This window comes from Cetorhinus maximus, chromosome 7, assembly GCF_964194155.1.
Source record: "Cetorhinus maximus chromosome 7, sCetMax3.hap1.1, whole genome shotgun sequence".
Classification (NCBI taxonomy): domain Eukaryota; kingdom Metazoa; phylum Chordata; class Chondrichthyes; order Lamniformes; family Cetorhinidae; genus Cetorhinus; species Cetorhinus maximus.
Window position 1 is genome coordinate 145,631,723 of NC_135885.1, and position 23,452 is coordinate 145,655,174.

The 23,452-nt window shown below is 46.3% G+C and overlaps 1 protein-coding gene across 1 annotated transcript in view; it reads left to right on the forward strand.

The window, feature by feature from the left end:
* The window catches only part of pros1 (protein S), a 48,075-nt gene that overhangs the window by 23,988 nt on the left and 635 nt on the right, over positions 1 to 23,452 (forward strand). The window contains exons 9-14 of the mRNA XM_078546073.1: positions 5,018 to 5,136; positions 6,407 to 6,599; positions 7,301 to 7,465; positions 14,425 to 14,593; positions 14,947 to 15,107; positions 18,760 to 18,991. Of these exons, the coding sequence (XP_078402199.1) occupies positions 5,018 to 5,136; positions 6,407 to 6,599; positions 7,301 to 7,465; positions 14,425 to 14,593; positions 14,947 to 15,107; positions 18,760 to 18,991 (1,039 nt within the window). The remainder of the gene's footprint in view (positions 1 to 5,017; positions 5,137 to 6,406; positions 6,600 to 7,300; positions 7,466 to 14,424; positions 14,594 to 14,946; positions 15,108 to 18,759; positions 18,992 to 23,452) is intronic.

Sequence of the window (23,452 nt, forward strand, 5' to 3'; positions counted from 1 at the left end):
GCCAATCAAGCAGTGGGATTTTCTGGCCCCATCCAGGATCGTCCGGCCGGGCAGCCGAATCTCCTGCGCCGGTCCCACCACGATAGTGCCGGAAAATCCCGGCCCCAGCAACTGGTGTTCAGACTGGAGTGGCACTTACCTCTCCCGATTAGGGCTGTCAATCACTTCCTGCTAAGGCCCTTTAGGGTCTGTACCATGACCTCTATAATCAGGAAACAAATGGCATTCTCATCCCATTGACTTTGGCTACATTTGAACCCAAACCCCCCGAGCTATAATCCCAGTGTGTCTAATACACAGTGTCCAGCGCCCTGTTCTGCTAGGAGCTGGCATGGGATTGGATGGTGTGAGTGATAATCCCCTTGATTCTACCATCTTGTGCAATATCAATGAATGTCCTCTTGAGGAACAGATTGTTTGAAAGCAAGGCAAGGCAGTCTTCACAAAACCTGAACATCGATTGACTGACGTTTGTGAAAAGACATATCTGATTAGGCCAAAGCCCCATTGTAGGCCTTGGCAACATGGCGGCCACATCACGGGTGACTCTTCTGGGTTTGAGTTCTGGGATGTTCTGGGTGTCACTCCACGTGGAGGCTCCAGAAGCATCCAGTTTTTGTTACAATTCCAGCGGTAGGTAGCAGGTGACTTTACGCTAGTGTGATTTGCCTTATAAATGTGATAGACACCAAAATGATCAGAGTCCCCCATGGCACCTTGTAAGAGGGGAAAGTCCTCAGAGTCACTCTGGTCAATTTCCAGGAACCACTGGCCTCACATTTGGTCATGTGTTTCTGAAATGAATATATAATAAACAGGTAGTTGGGCTGGTTATTACTGAGACAGTAACAATGTGTTAACAACGCTCACTGTTATCAGTGTAGTTTCAGGGGGTGATAAGGGACAGTGTGAGTTGTACAATTTTCTGCTTGTTTTATGTTGCTGTGCTGTATGTGTCACACAAACAGCATCTCACCCTCAAACTCCTCATTGCCTGTGAGAAATTGCTGGATTTGCTCATTAATTGCACATTAAACTCACTGCAGAAACTTAGGACTGATAATTAATACATAAAGGCTCTTTTAAAAATGTGATCATTCTCAACCCAATGCTAATTCCTCTCATTCCTGCAGCTAGAAAATTATTCTCAGAGGTTGAAAAAAAATCAAACTTTATTTTTTTCTTACTTTTCCTTTCTGTCTCTTTTTCTCTCTCTCAATTCCATTTTATTTTCCCTCTCTTTATTTCTCTTTTTGTTCCTAAGTTGACTCTCATTCACCTGATTTCCTTTTTCATAGTCCATCAGTTTCCTACTCAATCCTTAATTCTAAGTGGTTAAGGAGAGAGACTGTTGGTCCCATCGTTCACTGAGGTCCCAGATGCATTGGGTAACTGCACTGTTAGCTCACACTCCCAGCCAGTTACTGGATCAAAGATCTTGAGCTGAAGGGTACAGGAATAAATCTAACTAACATGGCACGTTGCGAGAGGCCCAACTCCCAGGGAGATCTCTGCCAATGAGCCAGTGCTTCAGGCAAAGGGCAAAGATTGGGTGAATCCCCAAGGTTTAGACGGTCTGCTTATGTGTCAACTTTGTAATTGAAGGAGGTGGTGGTATAATGGTATTGTCACTAGACCGGTAATCCAGACACCCAGGGTAATGCTCTGGGTTTGAATCTCACCACGGCAGATGGTGAAATTTGGATTCAATAGAAATCTGGAATTAAAAGTCTAATGGTGACCATGAAACCATTGTCGATTGTCATAAAATCCCACCTGGTTCACTAATGTCCTTCAGGGTAAGAAACCTGCCGTCCTTACCTGGTCTGGCCTACATGTGACTCCACACCCACAGCAATATGGTTGACTCTTAAATGGCCACTCAGTTGTATCCAACTGCTAGAAAATCTAAAAGGAATGAAACCGGATGGACCAACCAGCATTGACCTAGACACTGGAAACAACAACGTCAAACTCAGCCCTGTCAACCCTGCAAAGTCCTTCTTACTAACATCTGGGGGCTAGTGCCAAAATTGGGAGAGCTGTCTCACAGACTAGTCAAGCAACAGCCTGACATAGTCATCCTCACGGAATCATATCTTACAGATAATGTAACCACCACCACCATCACCATCCCTGGGTATGTCCTGTCCCACCGGCAGGACAGACCCTGTAGAGGTGGCGGCACAGTGGTACACAGTCGGGAGGGAGCTGCCCTGGGAGTCTTCAACATCGACTCCAGACCCCATGAAGTCTCATGGCGTCAGGTCAAACATGGGCAAGGAAACCTCCTGATTACCACGTACCGCCCTCCCTCAGCTGATGAATCAGTGCTCCTCCATGTTGAATATCACTGGGAGGAAGCACTGAGGGTGGCAAGGGCGCAGAATGTACTCTGGGTCGGGGACTTCAATGCCCATCACCAAGAGTGGCTCGGTAGCACCACTACTGACCGAGCTGGCCAAGTCCTAAATGACATAGCTGCTAGACTGGGGCTGCGGCAGGTGGTGAGGGAACCAACAAAAGGGAAAAACGTACTTGACCTCATCCTCACCAACCTGCCTGCCGTAGATGCATCTGTCCATGACAGTATCGGTAGGAGTGACCACCGCACAGTCATTGTGGAGACGAAGTTCTGCCTTCACATTGAGGATACCCTCCATCGTGTTGTGTGGCACTATCACTATGCTAAATGGGATAGATTTCAAACAGATCCTAGCAACTCAAGACTGGTCAACCATGAGGCGCTGTGGGCCATCAGCAACGGCAGAATTGTACTCGAACACAATCTGTAACCTCATGGCCCGGCATATTCCCCACTCTACCATTACCATCAAGCCAGGGGATCTACCTTGGTTCAATGAAGAGTGCAGGAGGCCATGCCAGGAGCAGCACCAGGCATACCTAAAAATGAGGTGTCAACCTGGTGAAGCTATAACACAGGACTACTTGCGTGCCAAACAGCATAAGCAGCATGTGAAAGGCAGAGCTAAGTGATCCCACAACCAACGGAGCAGATCTAAGCCCTGCAGTCCTGCCACATCCAATTGCGAATGGTGGTGGACAATTAAACAACTCACTGGAGGAGGAGAGCCCACAAATATCCACATCCTCAATGATGGGGGAGCCCAGCACATCAGTGCAAAAGTTAAGGCTGAAGCATTCGCAACAATCTTCAGCCAGAAATGCCGAGTGGATGATCCATCTTGGCCTCCTCCGGAGATCCCCAGCATCACAGATGCCTGTCTTCAGCCAATTCAATTCCCTCCACGTGATATCAAGAAATGGCTGAAGGCACTGGACGCTGCAAAGGCTATAGGGGCCTGACAATATTCCGGCAATAGTACTGAAGGCTTGTGCTCCAGAACTTGCCGCACCCCTAGCCAAACTGTTCCAGGACAGCTACAACACTGGCATCTACCCGGCTATGTGGAAAAATGCCCAGATGTTTCCTGAACACAAAAAGCAGGTCAAATCCAACCCGGCCAATTACTGCCCCATTAGTCTACTCTCCATCATCAGTAAAGTGATGGAAGGGGTCATCAACAGTGCTATCAAGTGGCATTTGCTTAGCAATAACCTGCTCACTGATGCCCAGTTTGGGTCCTGCCAGGGCCACTCAGCTTCTGACCTCATTACAGCCTTGGTTCAAACATGGACAAAAGAGCTGAACTTCCAAGGTGAGGTGAGAGTGACTGCCCTTAACATCAAGGTTGTATTTGACCGAGTGTGGCATCAAGGAGCCCTAGCAAAACTGGAGTCAATGGGAATCAGGGGGAAAACTCTCCACTGGTTGGAGTCATACCTAGCACAGAGGAAGATAGTTGTGGTTGTTGGAGGTCAGTCATCTCAGCTCCAGGACATCAGTGCAGGAGTTCCTCAGGGAAGTGTCCTCGGCCCAACCATTTCAGCTGCTTCATCAGTTACCTTCCTTCCATCATAAGGTCAGAAGTGGGGATGTTCACTGATGATTGCACATTGTTCAGCACCATTTGCGACTCCTCAGATACTGAAGCAGTCCATGTCCAAGTGCAGCAAGACCTGGACAATATCCAGGCTTGGGCTGACAAGTGGCAAGTAACATTCGCACAAAACAAGTGCCAGGCAATGACCATCTCCAACAAGAGAGAATCTAACCATCGCCCCTTGACATTCAATGGCATTACCATCACTGAATTCTCCCCTATCAACATCCTGGGGGTTACCATTGAACAGAAACTGAACTGGACTAGCCATATAAATACTGTGACTACAGGAGCAGGTCAGAGGTTTGGAATCTTGTGGCGAGTAACTCACCTCCCCAAAGCCTGTCCACCATCTACAAGGCACAAGTCAGGAGTGTGATGGAATACTCCCCACTTGCCTGGATGAGTGCAGTTCCAACAACACTCAAGAAACTTGACACCATCCAGGACAAAGCAGCCCTCTTGATTGGCACCACATCCACAAACATTCACTCCCTCCACCACCGACGCACAGTAGCAGCAGTGTGTACCATCTACAAGATGCACTGATGGAATTCACCAAGGCTCCTTAGGCAGCACCTTCAAAATCCATGACCACTACCATGTGGAAGGACAAGAGCAGCAGATAGATGGGAACACCACCACCTGCAAGTTCCCCTTCAAGTCACTCACCATCCTGACTTGGAAATATATCGGCCGTTCCTTCACTGTCGCTGGGTCAAAATCCTGGAACTCCCTCCCTAACAGCACTGTGGGTGTACCTACACCACAGGGACTGCAGCGGTTCAAGAAGGCAGCTCACCACCACCTTCTCAAGGGCAACTAGGGATGGGCAATAAATGCTCCTTTGCCAGGGACACCCACATCCCATCAATGAATAAAAAATAATTGAAGACCTGGGCTAATGCCAGACGGTCGGTGCTATTGGTCGATTATTGGGGACTGTTTGGGCTAAGTGGGGATTGGGGAACTGATGGGGGCTGTTTGATTTCTAAACGTCTGAAAGTGTGAAAGGCTCTGCAGCTTTTAATGGGAAGTTTATTTTTTGTCAGGAAATCCCCACATGTGTTGCCCTCCAGACCAACAGGAAATCTGACATTCTAAACATGGGGGAACTCTTTGCTGGAATTCCTGTCGTCTACCTTAGATTCAAGATTCCTGCAGATGCTAGGTAAGGCTCTAATTAGTCCCACTTTCATCCTCGTAATGCGACACAAGCTGATGATGCTGTGGGCGAGGGATTGGTGTGATCACACTTTCTGTCTCTGAACCAGATGTGTTCACTTTTCAAACAAAACCACCCAGTCCTCAATAGGTTAATTTTCAGTTCTTGTGTTCCTGGGTGTCACTCCAATCTCATCGCTGGTGGTTTATGAAAACTCGGTGGCCTGGCCTACATGGGACTCCAGACCCACAGCAATGTGGCTGACTCTTAACTGCCCTCTGAAATGGCCTAGCAAGCCACTCAGTGTTCAAGGGCAATTAGGGATGGGCAACAAATGCTGGCCTTGCCAGCGATGCCCACGTCCCATGAAGGAAAAGAAAACATAATTGACTGAAGCAGAATTTTATTCCATTCTTACTGTCCTGTTGAGTTCAAGCATTTCACTCAGCATTTGCAATTGGCCTTAGCGATGCCTTTATCTTTCTTCCCTCCCACATTCAAGGAAATCCTAAAGTGCTTTGTACAAAGGAAGTACGTTTTAAAGTGTGGCTGGTGTTGTAATGTAGGAAATGTGGCAGCTATTTTATGCACAGCAAGATCCCACAAACAGCAACGTGATGAAAAGTAACCAGTTCATCTGTTTTTGGTGATGATGGCTGAGAGAGGGGCACTGGTCACGATGTAACAACAACAACAACTGATATTTATATAACACCGTTAACATAATGAAATGTCCCAAGGTGCTTTACAGGAACATTATAAACCAGAGTATGAGACCGAGCCACATAAGGAGATATCAGGGCAGGTAACCAAAAGCTTGGTCACAGAGGTAGGTTTTAAGGAATGTTTTGAAGGAGGAAAGTGATGTAGGAAGTCGGAGAGGTTTGGGGGAGGGTCTAATCAAGAGACCAGAATTGAAGGAGCGCAGATATCTTGGAGGGTTGTGAGACAGGAAGAGGTTAGAGAGATAGGGAGGGGCGAGACCATGGAGGGATTTGAAAACAAGGGTGAGAATTTTAAAGTCAAGATGTTGCTTGACCGTGAGCCGATGTAGGTCAGTGAGCACAGGGGGTGATAGGGGAACGGGACTTGCTGCGAGGTAAGACACAGGCAACAGAGTTTTGGATGAGTTCGAGTTTACAGAGGGTAGAATGTGGGAGAGCAGCCTGGAGTGTGTTGGGATAGTCGAGTCTAGACTTGGGGTGATCTTCCCCACTCTTCTTCCAGAAGTTCAGCTCACTGCTAATCGCTGCCATTTTCTCATGTTGTTGTACAGATTTGCAGCTGATTTCTACCTTCGGACCTATGACTCTGAAGGGGTTATATTCTACGCTGAAACCAATGGGAACAGGGCCTGGTTCCTGTTTGCTGTTCGGGGTGGAAAGCTTGAAGTTCAGTTCAAGAATGAGCATGTACCCAAAGTGACAATCAGTGGGGGCCCATTAATCAATGATGGGACCTGGCACGCAGTAAGTTGGCATTGAATCTTGCAATCTTACAGCATAGAAGGAGGCCATTTGGTCCATTGTGTTTGTACTTGCTCTCTGGAAGAGCCAAACAATTAGTCCCACTTTCCCGATAGCGCTGCAAAATTTCTCCTTTTCGAGTATTTATCCAATTCCCTTTTTGAAAGTTGCTATTGAATCTGCTTCCACCGTCCTTTCAGGCCCCACCTGCTCTCTCGGGTGGCAAAGACCCCATGGCATTATTTTGAAGATGAGTAGGAAAATTCTCTCCGGCGTCCTGGCCAAGATTTATCCCTCGCCCAAACAAAAATAAATTACCTGGCCATTAGCACTTTGCTGTTTCTGGGATCTTGCTGTGCACAAATGCCTGCAGCATTCCTACATTGCAACAGCGACTACACTTCAAAAAGTACTTTGTTGACTGTAAAGCAATTGAGGATGTCCTAAGGTCACGAAAGGTGCTGTATAAATGCATATCCTTCTTCCTATCATTGTCTTGGGCTGTTGTTAAAAAATGGCCCATCCCCATGTGTTTGCAGCCTCGTCTGGTGTTAGATGAAGATTCCATTTCCTACACTAACAAGAGCTCACTGTGCATACACAGGAGTGAGGCGTGTGTCAACAGCAACTCTGACTTGTCTCCTCTGTGATTATATGTCTGGTCATGTCGAGAGTTGAATGTCACAGACTGGTTCATCTTTCAGATTTCTGTGGAGGAAGCTCAGAGCAGTGTGGTGGTGAAGATCACCCAAGAAGCTGTGATCAGAATCAACAGTCCTGGCCGGTTATTCTCCTTGGCTAACGGAACAACAGAGATAAAAATATCTATCGCAGGTTTACCCAGACAAGTGGACCGTATCCTTCCAACTGTAATCACTGTTTTATTGAAATGTTTCGCAGCAGTTTTGAAAATGACTTTAAAGAGTAGCTATTGGTGAATGTCAAAGCTTCAGCCAATATTTAAATTACAGGCTGGCAAAGGGGTTTGAAGAACATATGGAAGGTGTTGCCTCGACAATGAGTCTCCCAGCTAATTGGTCCTTTGTTATGCTTTCGCACCATAGTCCCATTCATTCATTCAAGGTCAATTACTCTCTTCCAATAAACCGCTTGCTTTAAAAGGAGGAAGTCTTGTGAATTGCGAGTTAAACAGGGCCAAGTATCAGGAGGTCATTTGTTACCATCCCAGCTGATGTTAGGACTGGGCAAGTCAGATCCCAGAGGGAAACCTGGCTTGATAGATCCTAACTTTCTTTTAGAAACCGTGGAGGAAAGTTACTGAACGAATTCACAGGAGTCTGCTGATGAACCTTTAACACAAAGAATAAAACATTCAGTAAACAAGAGAAATGGACCATCTTACACCAAACGAAAAGGTTGGAAAGATCTCAATACAAACACAAGAAAATGTTTCAAATATTCACGATTCCCTCACCCCAGCTATATCCTTACAGACACATACAGATTCAGAAAGATAAAACAATTTATCATATCTATCTTCTACTCTAATGTTCAGGGTAAATATACAGCACATGTGAACCAACTGGTGAACTGTGGTCAGACACACCACACTCCAAAGTAAATGATGGATGCGGCCAAAACAGATTCTATGGGTTTCTTAACAACCACCCAGACGCTTGTTACACCGTGAGCCAACCGGTCTCACTGAAACTCTGTCTTTCTCATGAGGTTTACCAATCTTCACATTTGAAAGACTCGCCTTGGAATTCTCTCCAAACGTTGCTCCTATTCGGACAGCTTCAACAAGGATCCACCTCCAGGGTTTCAATCTCACCGTCTGAGATTCCTTTCCTCTGGATCTCCGCAGACACTCAAACTTCACCTTCCAAGCTCACTTACAGATCTTCGGCTGTGCCAAGCAGAACACCGGCGCTCCAGAAGGGTGTCTTTGCCCTTATGACACTCAGCATGGAGTCACCAACCTTCGGCGGCCCTCTTGGGTCTGCTGGGCTTAATTCAAGCCCGCTGTGCTTCAAGTCTTGCTCCCTGCAGCTCTTTCTTTAACTTGGAGTCCTTTTCTCTGCTCCTGGTGTTTATCTTGACTCAACGGGATCTATCTCTGATCCCTGTCTTTGTTCCTGCCTGGGACTTTCTTCTGAGGCCTTCTCCCTGCCCCCCTCCCCATGTCCCGCTCCCTGGGACACCTTCTCTCGAATGGCGCCCTGGTTCCAGGTCACATGACCTGTAGTTCCATGCCGTTTCACTTCTTTCCTTCGCTTCCTTCTGTGCGGACACGCGGGGCCAGTTCCCGGCCTAAAGACGGTGACATCAATGAACTGCGAGTGTGCGGCCATTCTCCGACTGGCACATGCCCAGGAGTGCCGAGACCCACTGGGAACTGTAGCTCCTGAACTGCGACTCTCAAACTGAACCGAAGGTAAGTATCAGAATTTGTTAAATATATCGCACAAAGTTCACAAAGACCGTAAATCCTCTTCACTGGAGTGTGACGGTAACATGAGCTGAGTTATGGACAAGCTGATCACTGTGTATGTACCTCCCCCTCAGTGTAAATCTTTGTCCCACATATCAGGAACTTGTGCTGCGTCCCCTTCCAATTTCCATGCCCAGTTCCAAGATGAGTTTCTGTTACGGGCAGTCCTGTAGCAAGACCGCTAAAATTAACCCCATAGTGTCATAGAATGTCCAGCATAGAAACAGGCCATTCGGCCCAACTGACCAATGCTGGCGTTTATGCTCCACCTGAGACTCCTCCCACTCCTATAATAAAAGCAGAATCCTGCAGATGTTGAAAACCTGAAATAAAAATAGAAAATGCTGGAAAAACTCAGCAGGTCTGGCAGCTTCTGTGGAGAGAGAAACAGAGTCAATGTTTTGAGCCCAATATGATTCTTCTTCCTCCCACCCCTCTTCATCTCACTTTGTCAACATATCCATTTAATTTCTCCCTCATGTGTTTATCCAGCTTCTTCCCTTTAAATGTATCTAAACGATCCACCTCAACCACTCCCTGTGGGAGCGAGTTCCACATTCTCACCACTCTCTGGGTAAAGAAGTTTCTCCTGAATTCCTGACTGGATTTTGATCGCGCCCACATCTTTTCTACATCGACCATATCAAACCCCAATATAATTTTAAAGACTTCTATCAGGTCACCCCTCAAACTTCTCTATTCTCGAGAAAAGAGTCCCAGCCTGTTCAATCTTGAGGTTAACAACCAGTTCACAGTAGCAGTCACTAATAGCAGACCAAAAATACTAAATAATCAAGGGGCAAAAGTAGGGGAGGAAATAAATACAATAACTATCACTAGAGAAAAAGTACCAGGGGAACTAATGGGGCTAAAGGCCAATAAGTCACCTGGACCTGATGGGTTGTATCCTAGGATATTAAAGGAAGTAGCTACAGAGATAGTGGATGCACTGGTAGTAATCTTCCAAGGATCCTTAGATTCTGGAAAAGTCCCAGAGGGTTGGAGAACGGCCAGTGTAACACCCTTATTCAAAAAGGGAGGGAGACAAAAAACAGGTAACTATAGGCCAGTTAGCTTAACATCTATCATTGGGAAAATGTTGGAGTTTATTATAAAGGATGTAACAGCAGAGCATTTAGAAATACACAATATAATCAAACAGAGTCAGCATGGCTTCATGAAGGGGAAATCATGTCTGACAAATTTATTAGAATTCTTTGAGGAGGTAACAAGCAGGATAGATAAAAATGAACCAGTAGATGTAATATATTTGGACTTCCAAAAGGCATTCAGTAAGGTACCTCACATAAGGCTACTTAATAAGAAAAGAGCCCATGGTGTTGGGGATAGTATATTAGCATGGATAGAGGATTGGCTAACTAATAGGAGACAGAGAGTTGTGTTAAGGGGGGTATTTTTGGGATGGCAGCCTGTAACTAGTGGAGTGCCACAGAGATCAGTGCTGGGGCCACAATTATTTGCAATATATATTAATGACTTAGATGAGGGAAATGAATATACTATCATCAAGTTTGTGGATGACACAAAAATAGGAAGGCAAGTGGCAAGGATGACACAAGGAGTCTACAGAGGATATAGACACATTAAGTGAGTGGGCAAAATCATTGCAGATGGAATATAATGTGGGAAAATATGAGGTTATGCACTTTGTAGGAAGAATAGAGGAGCTGAATATTATTTAAATGGAGAAAGGCTGAAGAAAGCTGCAGTACAGAGGGATTTGGGGGTCCTTGTGCATGAATCACAAAAAGCTAGTATACAAGTTCAGCAGGTGATAGGGAAGGCAAATGGAATGTTGGCCTTTATTTCAAAGGGAATGGAGTATAGAAATAGGGAAGTCTTGCTAAAACTATACAAGGCACTAGTTAGACCACACCTAGAATACTGTGAACAATTTTGGCCCCCTTATCTAAGGAAAGATATACTGGCATTGGAGGCAATCCAGAGAAGGTTCACTAGGTTGATCCCAGGGATGGAGGGATTTTCTTATAAGGAGAGGTTGAGTAGGTTGGGCCTGTACTCATTGGAGTTTAGAAGAATGAGAGGTGACCTTATTGAAACATATAAGATTCTTAGGGGGCTTGACAGGGTAGATGCTGAGAGGTTGTTTCCCCTTGTGGGAGAGTCTAGGACCAGAGGGCATAATCTCAGAGTAAGGGGTCACCTATTTAAAACAGAGATGAGGAGGAATTTCTTCTCTCAGAGGGTAGTGAATCTGTGGAATTCTTTACCACAGAGGGCTGTAGAGGCTGGGTCGTTAAATATAGTCAAGGCTGAGATAGACAGATTTTTAATCAGAAAGGGAATCAAGGGTTATGGGGAAAAGGCAGAAGAGTAAAATTGAGGATTATCAGATCAGCCATGATCTCATTGAATGGCAGAGCAGACTCGATGGGCCGAATGCCCTACTTCTGCTCCTACGTCTTACGATCTCTCAGTTCTGGTATCATCTTTAGGAATAATTTTTGCACTCTTTCCAGTGCCTCTGGCTCCTTTTTTTGATATTAAGGCTAGAATGGAACACAGTACTCTAACCAAGGTTCTGTACTAAATTTAACTCTGCTTTGTATTCTGTGTTAGACATGAAGTTTCATTGAAAATACTTCTCTGAACACTGGCCCAACACAGTGTGGGAGAGGAAAGGTCAGATTCCAATTAAACAACTAATGATTCTGTGAAAAGAGAGGTCAGCCAGACATCTTCACAATAAAAGTCTAGCCCCACATTTTTCGAGAAGCCCAGATTTGCACAAACTGTGAATGATGGAAGATATACAGGAACCAACAGGTTAAATTCCTCCAGACAGTGTGATAAATATAATTGTTTCCTATTTTTGTTCCTGTTTTTCCTTAACACAGACTGAAGAATCAGGGTTGTTTAGCCAACACAGATTGCAGATATGGAGACTGAAACCTGCACTCCCTATTCTCCAATCCACACTCCCTGCCAGGAACCCTTTCTCATTCACCTCATGTCTTGGGGATTTAGCTGTTTAGTATGAAGCAATTAGTCCCCCCATTTCCCGACACGATAGCTTCTCTTTGTCAGTGCGGTTTAGTGAACATCACTCACCATTGAGACAGAAGGATATGGGAGGGACTACCTCATGAATCTGATACTCCAGTGCAGTACTGAGGGAGCGCTGCACTGCCTGAGGGTCAGTACTGAGGGAGTGCTGCACTGTCAGAGGGTCAGTACTGAGGGAGGGCTACACTGTCAGAGGGTCACACTGAGGGAGGGCTGCACTGTCAGAGGGTCACACTGAGGGAGTGCTGCACTGTCGGAGGGTCAGTGCTGAGGGAGTGCCGCACTGTCGGAGGGTCAGTACTGAGGGAGTGCCGCACTGTCGGAGGGTCAGTACTGAGGGAGTGCCGCACTGTCAGAGGGTCAGTACTGAGGGAGTGCTGCACTGTCAGAGGGTCAGTGCTGAGGGAGTGCTGCACTGTCAGAGGGTCAGTACTGAGGGAGTGCTGCACTGTCAGAGGGTCAGTACTGAGGGAGTGCTGCACTGTCAGAGGGTTAGTACTGAGGGAGTGCTGCACTGTCAGAGGATCAGTACTGAGGGAGTGCTGCACTGTCAGAGGGTCAGTACTGAGGGAGTGCTGCACTGTCAGAGGGTCAGTACTGAGGGAGTGCTGCACTGTTGGAGGGTCAGTACTGAGGGAGTGCTGCACTGTTGGTTTTGCAGTCTTTCAGATGTCTGCCTGTTGAGATCAACATAAAAGAGCAGGAGAATTCCTTTGGTCTCTTGCCCTGTGTTCCTCTCTCAAACAATACCACCATCCAGTTTATCACTGGCTCTGGGATCTTGTAAAGGATGAATTTGTGGGAGGACATTTTAAGAGGTTAAGAGATGATAAAATGTATTATAAATGCAAATCTACATAGGAACATAGGACTTAGAAACAGGCGTAGGCCATTCGGCCCTTCTAGGCTCCTCTGCCATTCAGTAAGGTCATGGTTGGTCTGGTTGTGGTGTCAACTCCACTTCACCGCCTGGCGCCCATAACCCTCGTCTCCCTCGTCTATCAAAAATCTGTCTAACTCAGCCTTGAATATGTTCACTGACCCGGCCTCCACTACTCTCTGCGCAAGAGAATTCCAGAGATTAAAGACCCTTTGAGAGAAAGAATTTCACCTGATCTCCATTTTAAAAGGCTGACCTCTTATTTTTAAACTGTGTCCCCTAGTTCTAGTCTCTTCCACGTGGGGAAACATCCTCTCAGCATCCACCCCTATTAAATCCCCTCAGGATCTTATATGTTTCAATAAGATCACCTCTCATTCTTCTAAACTCCAATGGATCCAGGCCCAACCTGTCCAACCTTTCCTCATAGGATAAGCCCTTTATCCAAGGCATGAGTCGAGGCTTTAACTTGGGTTTTTGAGGGTGTATTTATAAAATAAACTGGGGACATTGAGAGGTACAGATTGGGACTGGATGTTTTGATTTGATGCTTTTAATGAATCATGTCTATCTGAATGTTTTCCACTGAATTGCACTGGGCTCAAGTTTTAAATTCTCCGTTTAGCCCTTCATACCAAATCTGGTATTTTCCTGGACACTATAAGCTAGTGGTTTGGAGTTTGAATGAGAATGCCAGAGGTTGGGAGGTGAAATCCTGAACATGGAAAAGCTGTGACATTCGATTCAGTAAATGTGCGAACGTCTGGCCTACCAGCAGACAGTGACCTTGAATGCTGTGGGATTGATGTAAATTTCCTGCCTGGCTGATGAGTTTCCTTCCTGATCTGGCCTGGACGCGATTCCAGTTCCACATCTGTGATTGGCTCAGTGCACCCTGGCAACACGTGATGGGCAGTAAAGACCATTGCCTTGCCAGTGTCATCCCTGCCCTCAGAACAAGTAAAAACTGTGAATGTTCTGAAGCGTTGAATGATATTCATCTCAGAATGAAGGCCCAGGGTGCCCAAACAGTGACCACTCTGGGACTAAGGGTTGTCTTGATTGACATCTCCTCAACCAAGCCACTAAACCTCAACATTTTTGCAAATTAATCTCGGGATGATTCGGTGAATTGTCAGTAAGCAGCTGGGGTTCATCGCTGAGCGAGGCTTGTTGAGGAATATTGGAACTGTTACTTATGCAGGAAAATAAAATGCTTTGAAGTATTTGCTCAGGATCAGCTTTAAGACAGTCGAGTCCAACGGGCTCGAAGCATTTGAAGAAATGGTTGTAGAGTTTGTTCCTTGTTTAGACTAAGATAAAATTCAACATGGAACCTTAATCAGGTTACATCGCAAACTGCATCTCATTGTGTAAGAGAAAACTCATCCTGTTTAACGTCATTAACCCCTGAAGCTCTGGACTAAAACTGACTCTCCCTCCAGATGAATCCTCGGCTGGACGGGTGCATGCGTGGGTGGAGCTGGATGCATCAAGGGTCTGCTGGAATCGAGGATGTTATCCAGAACATAAAAACCAAACAGTGCTTTCAGAATGTGGGGAAGGGATCCTATTTCCCTGGCAGGGGACGTGCCATGTTTCCATTCAACTATAGTAAGTGATATGACAAGCACTTGATTTCAGTGTCTTTTCTTCCAATGAGGAACCTCAACTCATGGGAGCATGGAATAAAAAAATTGGGCCAGAGGCCTTTGCTCATGAATTTTGACGCAATTCGTTGGCTTGAAAGGGCTTTGGGTCGTTATTAGGATGTGAAAGGTGCTAGGTAAATGTAGATTCTTTCTGTTACGATCTTTTAAGCATTGGAATGACCAGAAGATCGGGAAATCGATTCCCAATTCTCCAACCTGCGCTCAAGAAGGGAATTGAAGTTTGCAAAAGCCACGATATCAAAACACCTCCTTTCTTCTTTTTAAAATAGAGCCTCTTTTTCTTGACTCTTTCAGATACGACAGAAGACACTGCTGGAGGTTGGAAGGTTAAGTTAAATCTCCATCTGCGTCCATCAAAAGACACTGGTGTGTTATTTGCTTTAGTCAGTGGAGAGAAAGTTCCTTTTTCACTTGCCTTAACTGATTCCAACTCAACACTAACAGTTAAAAAGCAGGTAATTTGCTTTAATCAATATAGGACTAGCCTTTGGCAGTTCGAAAATCTTAGTTCAGCTTTTAAATATCCAGAAATCAAGCTTTGAGTAAAAGTGAGGCTCAACTGCTTTACTAATACCCTATAGGGAAGGAGATCTGCTGCTCTTAACTCGCCCTAGGCCCATATGTGACTCCAGTCCCATATCAATGTGATTGAATCCTAACTGCCCCCTGAAATGGCCGAGCAAGCCTCACATTAGTGTCTAAACTGTTCCTCACATTCAGAAGATGGCACACCACCATCCTCCCAGGGCAGCAAGGGGATGGGCATGAATAACAGCCTTGGTAGTGATCCCTGCAGACTGACAATCAGTGAAGCAAGGAAGTTCCCTATGTTAGAATGGTTGGGCTCCTCGACATGTAACATTTCTGACTCTGAACCAAAAGGTTGTGATTTCAATCAACACCCAGAGACTTGAGCAACAAATCTAGACTGACATTTCCCAGTATGGTACTGAGGGAGTGCTGCACTGTCGGAGGGTCAGTACTGAGGGAGTGCTGCACTGTCAGAGGGTCAGTACTGAGGGAGTGCTGCACTGTCAGAGGGTTAGTACTGAGGGAGTGCTGCACTGTCAGAGGGTCAGTACTGAGGGAGTGCTGCACTGTCAGAGGGTCAGTACTGAGGGAGTGCTGCACTGTCAGAGGGTCAGTACTGAGGGAGTGCTGCACTGTCAGAGGGTCAGTACTGAGGGAGTGCCACACTGTCAGAGGATCAGTACTGAGGGAGTGCTGCACTGTCGGAGTGTCAGTACTGAGGGAGTGCTGCACTGTCAGAGGGTCAGTACTGAGGGAGTGCTGCACTGTCAGAGGGTCAGTACTGAGGGAGTGCTGCACTGTCAGAGGGTCAGTACTGAGGGAGTGCTGCACTGTCAGAGGGTCAGTACTGAGGGAGTGCCACACTGTCAGAGGATCAGTACTGAGGGAGTGCTGCACTGTCGGAGGGTCAGTACTGAGGGAGTGCTGCACTGTCAGAGGGTCAGTACTGAGGGAGTGCTGCACTGTCAGAGGGTCAGTACTGAGGGAGTGCTGCACTGTCAGAGGGTCAGTACTGAGGGAGTGCTGCACTGTCAGAGGGTCAGTACTGAGGGAGTGCTGCACTGTCAGAGGGTCAGTACTGAGGGAGTGCTGCACTGTCAGAGGGTCAGTATTGAGGAAGGACACCATAATTTGATTGAGGTGCTGAATTGTTCAGATGGAAAATTGAAAATTCTGACTGGGTTCGAGTGCTCCATTTGTGTGGGCTTCAACCTAGACCTATACTTGTGATCTAAAGTACACAGAAAGGTCCCAGGCAGATCAGTTGCCTTTGGATGAAAGGAAAGAGAGCACTCTTTCTTCAGGCTGTTGGGGACCTTGGGCTATGCCCTTCAAGCGGCCTCCTCCGGAGGTCCCCAGCATCACAGATGCCAGTCTTTAGCCAAGTCGATTCACTCCACGTGATATCAAGAAACGGCTGAAGGCACTGGATGCTGCAAAGGCTATGAGCCCTGAAATATTCAGGCAATAGTACTGAAGGTTTGTGCTCCAGAACTTGCTGCGCCCCTAGCCAAGCTGTTCCAGTACAGCTACAACATTGGCATCTACCCGGTTATCTGGAAAATTGCCCAGGTATGTCCTGTACACAAAAAGCAGGACAAATCCAACCCGGCCAATTACCACCCCATCAGTCTACTCTCCATCATCAGTAAAGTAATGGAAGGGGTCATCAACAGTGCTATCAAGCGGCACTTGCTTAGCAATAACTTGCTCACTGACGCCCAGTTTGGGTTCCGCCAGGGTCACTCAGCTCCTGACCTCATTACAGCCTTGGTTCAAACATGGACAAAAGAGCTGAACTCCTGAGGTGAGGTGAGAGTGATTGCCCTTGACATCAAGGTAGCATTTGAACGAGTGTGGCATCAAGGAGCCCTAGCAAAACTGGAGTCAATGGGAATCAGGGGGAAAACTCTCCACTGGTTGGAGTCATGCCTAGCACAAAGGAACATGGTTGTGGTTGTTGGAGGTCAGTTCATCTCAGCTCCAGGACATCACTGCAGGAGTTCCTCAGGGTAGTGTCCTCGGCCCAACCATCTCCAGCTGCTTCATCAATGACCCTCCTTCTATCATAAGGTCAGAAGTGGGGATGTTCGCTGATGTTTGCACAATGTTCAGCACCATTCGCGACTCCTCAGATACTGAAGCAGTCCATGTCCAAATGCGGCAAGTCCTGGACAATTTCCAGGCTTGGGCTGACAAGTGGCAAGTAACATTCACACCACACAAGTGTCAGGCAATGACCACCTCCAACAAGAATCTAACCATCACCCCTTGACATTCAATGGCATTACCATCACTGAATCCCCTACTATCAACATCCTGGGGATTACTGTTGTCCAGAAATGGAACTGGACTAGCCATATAAATACTGTGGCTACAAGAGCAGGTCAGAGGCTGGGAATCCTGTGATGAGTAACTCACCTCCTGATTCCCCAAAGCCTGTTCACCATCCACAAGGGACAAGTCAGGAATGTGATGGAAAACTCCCCACTTGTCTGGATAAGCGCAGCTCCAGCAACACTCAAGAAGCTCGACACCATCCAGGACAAAGCAGCCCACTTGATTGGCACCACATCCACAAACATTCACTCCCTCCACCACCGACACAGAGTAGCAGCAGTATGTACCATCTACAAGATGCACTGCAGGAATTCACCAAGGCTCCTTAGACAGCACCTTCCAAACCCACAAGCACTACCATCTAGAAGGACAAGGGCAGCAGATAGATGGGAACACCACCACCTGGAAGTTCCCCTCCAAGCTGCACACCATCCTGACTTGGAAATATATCGCCGTTCCTTCACTGTCGCTGGGTCAAAATCCTGGAACTCCCTCCCTAACAGCACTGTGGGTGTACCTACACCACATGGACTGCAGCGGTTCAAGAAGGCAGCTCACCACCACCTTCTCAAGGGCAATTAGGGATGTGCAATAAATACTGGCCCAGCCAGCGAAGCCCACATCCCAGGAATGAATAAAAAAAAGCAGGAAGTGTTCTACTTCAAAAAGACCCGCCATGTAGCTCCGTCCGCACAGCCATGCCAGTGGTAGGTGAGGTGAGTGCGGAGTTTCCAGTTCCCCAGCTGAGGTGGCAGCATCAGCTTCCCCTCTGCAGACCTGACGCCCTGCCCAGGCATTCCAATCACCTCATTATGCAGATTTGGGAGGGGCCATGGGAAGCCCAAAGTGGAATTGTGGAGTGGTGGGGGGACATTCTCTTTCAGAGTAACAGCCTCAACCCAGGTCTTTAATAGGGATTATAGACATAAAAGTTTCCAGTCCCATGACTATTTGGACCCCATGTCCCAGTGTGTTAATTCCGACATTTTTATCCTTGATACTGTTTTATGGCGCTGGTGCTTTCTGCCTTCATGATCTCCTCGCTCCCTCTTTCCTCGAACAACACCTCCTCACCCCTCACTCTCCCTCTACTTGAGCATCTGCTCAATCCCTCGCTCTCCAACCTCTACTCACAGATTCCTCACTGTCAGTGGAAGTCACAGGGTTATGGTGTAATCTAAGCTGAGAAAGGTGGCATTTCTTAACCTTTGAGTTTATATTTTTATTTTTCATTAGGGTTTAATTCTGGCTGTAGAGAACCAGATTGTGTCCCGAACTGAGGGAATATACCTGTGCGATGGAGAGCGTCACTCAGTACATCTCACCATAACAGCCAAAGATATCCTGTGGAAGGTGGATGGAATCACTCGTGGGGATCACTTGAACAACTCAGGACTGAGAAAACAACTGACCATACTGGACCGAGCCATGCGGGAAACAGTCAACACAACACTGGGAGGGGTGCCAGGTAACAAACTGACAGGAAAATGGAATCTGCTACCAGTCGACACTAGGGGGCGCATTTTCCCAATACTCCTGTTTCCAATAGGGGACCTCACACACAACAACACACAAATAAATGTTTCTCCTGGATGGAGGACCTAAGACACAGGGTCACAGTTTCAGAATAAGAGGTCAAGCATTTCAGACTGAGATGAGGAGAAATGTCTTCTCTCAGAGGGTTGTGAACCTTTGGAATTGTCTACCCCAGAGGATTAAGGATGTTCAGTCGTTGAGTATGTTCGAGACTGAGATTGACAGGTGTTTGGGCTCTAAGGAAATCAAGAGATACACTCTGCTGCCACTGTGCCTCGGTGGTGGTGAGTCTGAATGTTGAAGGCAGTAGATGGGGTGCCAGTCAAGCGGGCTGCTTTGTCCTGGACGGTGTGAAACTTCTTGAGTGATGTGGGAGCTGCACTCATCCAGGCAAGTGGAGAGTATTCCATCACACTCCTGACTCGTGCCTTGTAGATGGTGGACAGGCTTTGGGGAGTCAGGAGGTGAGTTACTCACCGCAGGATCCCCAGCCTCTGACCTGCTGTCACAGCCACAGTATTTATAAGGCTAGTCCAGTTCGGTTTCTGGCCAGAGATAATATAAAATAAGGGGTACAATTCTTAAGGGAGTGCAGGAGCAGAGGTATCTGGGTGTAAATGTGCATAGATCATTAAAGGTGGCAGGACAGGTGGAGAGGACATTTAATAAAGCATATAGTATCCTACTATATAGTAATATAGTATCTATATTAGTATACTATAGTATCCTGGGATTTATTAATAGGGGTGTAGAGTACAAGAGCAGGGAGGTTATGCTGAATTTATTTAAGACACTCGTTAGTTCTCAGCTGGAATATTGTGTACAGTTCTGGGCATCATATTATAGGAAGAATGTGAACACACTGAGGAGAGTGCAGAAGAGGTTTACAAGAATGGTTCCAGGGATGAGAAACTTCAGCTATGAGGATAGATTGGAGAGGTTGGGACTGTTCTCCTTGGAGAGAAGGCTGAGAGGAGATTTGACAGAGATTTTCAAAATCATGAGGGGGCTGGACAGAGTAGATAAGGAGAAGCTGTTCCCACTCGTAAAAGGATCAAGAACGAGAGGGCACAGATTTAAAGTGATTTGCAAAAGAAGCAAGTGTGACGTGAGAAAAAACTTTTTCACACAACGAGTGGTTCGGGTCAGGGATGCACTGCCTGGAAGTGTGGTGGAGGCAGGTTCAATTGAGACATTCAAGAGGGCATTAGATGATTATTTGAATAGAAACAATGTGCAGGGTTACGGGGAAATGACAGAGTATGGCACTGAGTCATATTGCTGATTTAGAGAGCCGGTACAGACATGATGGGTTGAATGGCCTCCTTCTGCACTGTAACAATTCTGTGATTCTGAGTGGTAACCCCCAGGATGTTGATAGCGGGGGATTCAGTGATGGGAATGCCATTGAATGTCAAGGAGCAATGGTTGGCTTCTCTTTTGTTGGAGATGGTCATTGCCTGGCACTTGTGTGATGTGAATGTTACTTTTCACTTATCAGCCCAAGCCTGAGTGTTGTTCAGGTCTTGACACTGACTGGTTCAGTATCTGAGGAGTCGCGAATGATGCTGAACATTGTGCAATCATCAGCGAACATCCCCACTTCTGACCTTATGAAGGAAGGAAGGTCATTGATGAAGATGGTTGGGCCTAGGACACTACCCTGAGGAACTCCTGCAGTGATGCTGTGGAACTGAGATGACTGACCTCCAACAACCACAACCATCTTCCTTTGTGCTAGGTATGACTCCAACCAGCGGAGAGTTTTCCCCCTGATCCCCATTGACTACAGTTTTGCTAGGGCTCCTTGATGCCACAATCGGTCAAATCGGACTTGATGTCAAAGGCAGTCACTCTCACCTCACCTCGGGAGTTCAGCTCTTTTGTCCATGTTTGGACCAAGGCTGTAATGAGGTTTAGGAGCTGAGTGGCCTTGGCAGAACCCAAACTGGGCGTAAGTGAGCAGGTTATTGCTGAGTTCATAGCACTGTCAACAATACCTTCCATCACTCTGCTGATGATCAAGAGTCGATATTCCCTTCCAGTAATAGCTGTAAATCAGGAGGTGAAAGGGAGAGGGGAACTTGGTGAAATTACAATCACTAGGGAAGTGGTACTCAGCAAACTGATGGAGCTGCGGGCTGACAAGTCTCCGGGTCCTGATGGACTTCATCCTAGGGTTTTAAAAGAGGTGGCTAATGAGGTAGTAGTGTGTTGGTGTTAATTTTACAAATTTCCGTGAATTCTGGAAAAGTTCCATCGGACTGGAAAGTACTTAATATAGCCCCTCTATTCAAGAAGGGAAGGAAGCAGAAAACAGGAAACTCTAGGCCAGTTAGCTTGTTGTCTGTTGTGGGGAAGGTGTTGGAGTCGATCATTAAAAAGGTTATAGCTGGGCACTTAGAAAAACTCAAGATCATTGCGAAGAGTCAGCATGGTTTTGTGAAAGGGAAATCATGTTCAACCAATTTATTAGAGTTCTTTGAAGGAGTCACATGTGCTGTGGATAAAGGGGAACCAGTGGATGTACTGTACTTGGATTTTCAGAAGGCATTTGATAAGGTGCCATATCAAAGGTTATTGTGGAAAATAAAAGCTCACGGTATAGGGGGTAACATATTAGCCTGAATAGAAGATTGGTTTGCTGACTGGCAGAAAACAGAGAGTAGGCATAAATGGGTCTTTCTTTGATTGACAGAATGTGACGAGTGGCGTCCCACAGGGGGTCTGTACTGGGGCCTCAACTTTTTACAATTTACATCAATGACTTAGATGAGGGGAGCGAAGACATGGTAGCTAAATTTGCAGACGACGCAAAGATAGGTAGGAAAGTATGTTGTGAAGAAGACATAAGGATTTTGCAGATGTATATAGATAAGTTGAGTAAGTGGGAAAAAATCTGATAGATGAAGTATAATGTGGGAAAATATGTAGTTGTTCACTTTGACAGGAAGAATAAAAAGTAGAGTGTTACTTAAATGGAGAACGACTGCAGAATTCCAAGGTGCGGAGGGATCTAGGTGTTCTAGTGCATAAGTCACAATAAGTTAGTATGCAGGTACAGCAAGCAATTAAGAACAAAAACAGAATTACCTGGAAAAACTCAGCAGGTCTGGCAGCATCGGTGGAGAAGAAAAGAGTCGACGTTTCGGGTCCACACAACCCTTCAACAGAACTGAGTATAGTTAGGAGAGGGGTGAAATATCAGCTGGTTTAAGGTGGAGGGGCGGGGGGAGAGAAGTTGAGGGTGGGGTGGTTGTAGGGACAAGCAAGCAGTGATAGGAGCAGATAATCAAAAGATGTCACAGACAAAAGAAAGCAATTAAGAAAGCTAATCGAATGCTATCCTTTATTATAAAAGGAATTGAACATAAAAGTAAGGATGTTATGTTTCAGTTATACAGGGCATTGGTGAGACCACATCTCAAATATTTTGTGCAGTTTTGGTCTCCTTATTTAAGGAAGGATGTAAAAGCATTGGAGGTGGTTCAGAGGAGGTATACTAGATTGATACCTGGAATGAGTGGGTTGTCGTATGAGGAATGGTTAGACAGACTGGGCTTATTTCCACTGGAGTTTAGAAGAATGAGGGGTGATTTGATTGGAGTATATAAGATCCTGACTGGTCTTGACAAGGTGGATGTGCAAAGGATGTTTCTTCTTGTGGGTGAGTCCAGAACTAGAGGACACTATTTAAAATTAGAGGTTGCCCTTTTAGGGCAGAGATGATGAGAATTATTTTCTCTCAGAGAGTTTGGAACTCTGCCTCAGAAGGTGCTGGAGGCGGGGTCATTGAATATTTTAAAGGCAGAGGTAGATAGATTCTTGTTAAGCAAGGGAACCAAAGGTTATCGGAGATAGATGGGAATGTGGAACTCAAAGCAAAAATGGATCAGCCATGATCTTATTGAATGGCGGAGCAGGCTCGAGGGGCCAAATGGCCTCTTCCTGCTCCTATTTCGTATGTTCATATGTATGTTCAACTGATGGGTGGCAATTGGCCGGGTTGGATTTGTCCTGCTTTTTGTGTACAGGACATACCTGGGCAATTTTCCACATAGCCGGGTAGATGCCAGTGTTGTAACTGTACTGGAACAGCTTGGCTAGGGGCGCGGCAAGTTCTGGAGCACAAGTCTTCAGTATTATTGCCGGAATATTGTCAGGGCCCATAGCCTTTGCAGTATCCAGTGCCTTCAGCCATTTCTTGATATCATGTAGAGTGAATTGAATTGGCTGAAGACTGGCATCTGTGATGCTGGGGATCTCCGGAGGAGGCCGAGATGGATCATCCACTCGGCACTTCTGGCTGAAGATTGTTGCGAATGCTTCAGCCTTATCTTTTGCACTGATGTGCTGAGCTCCCCCATCATTGAGGATGGGGATATTTGTGGAG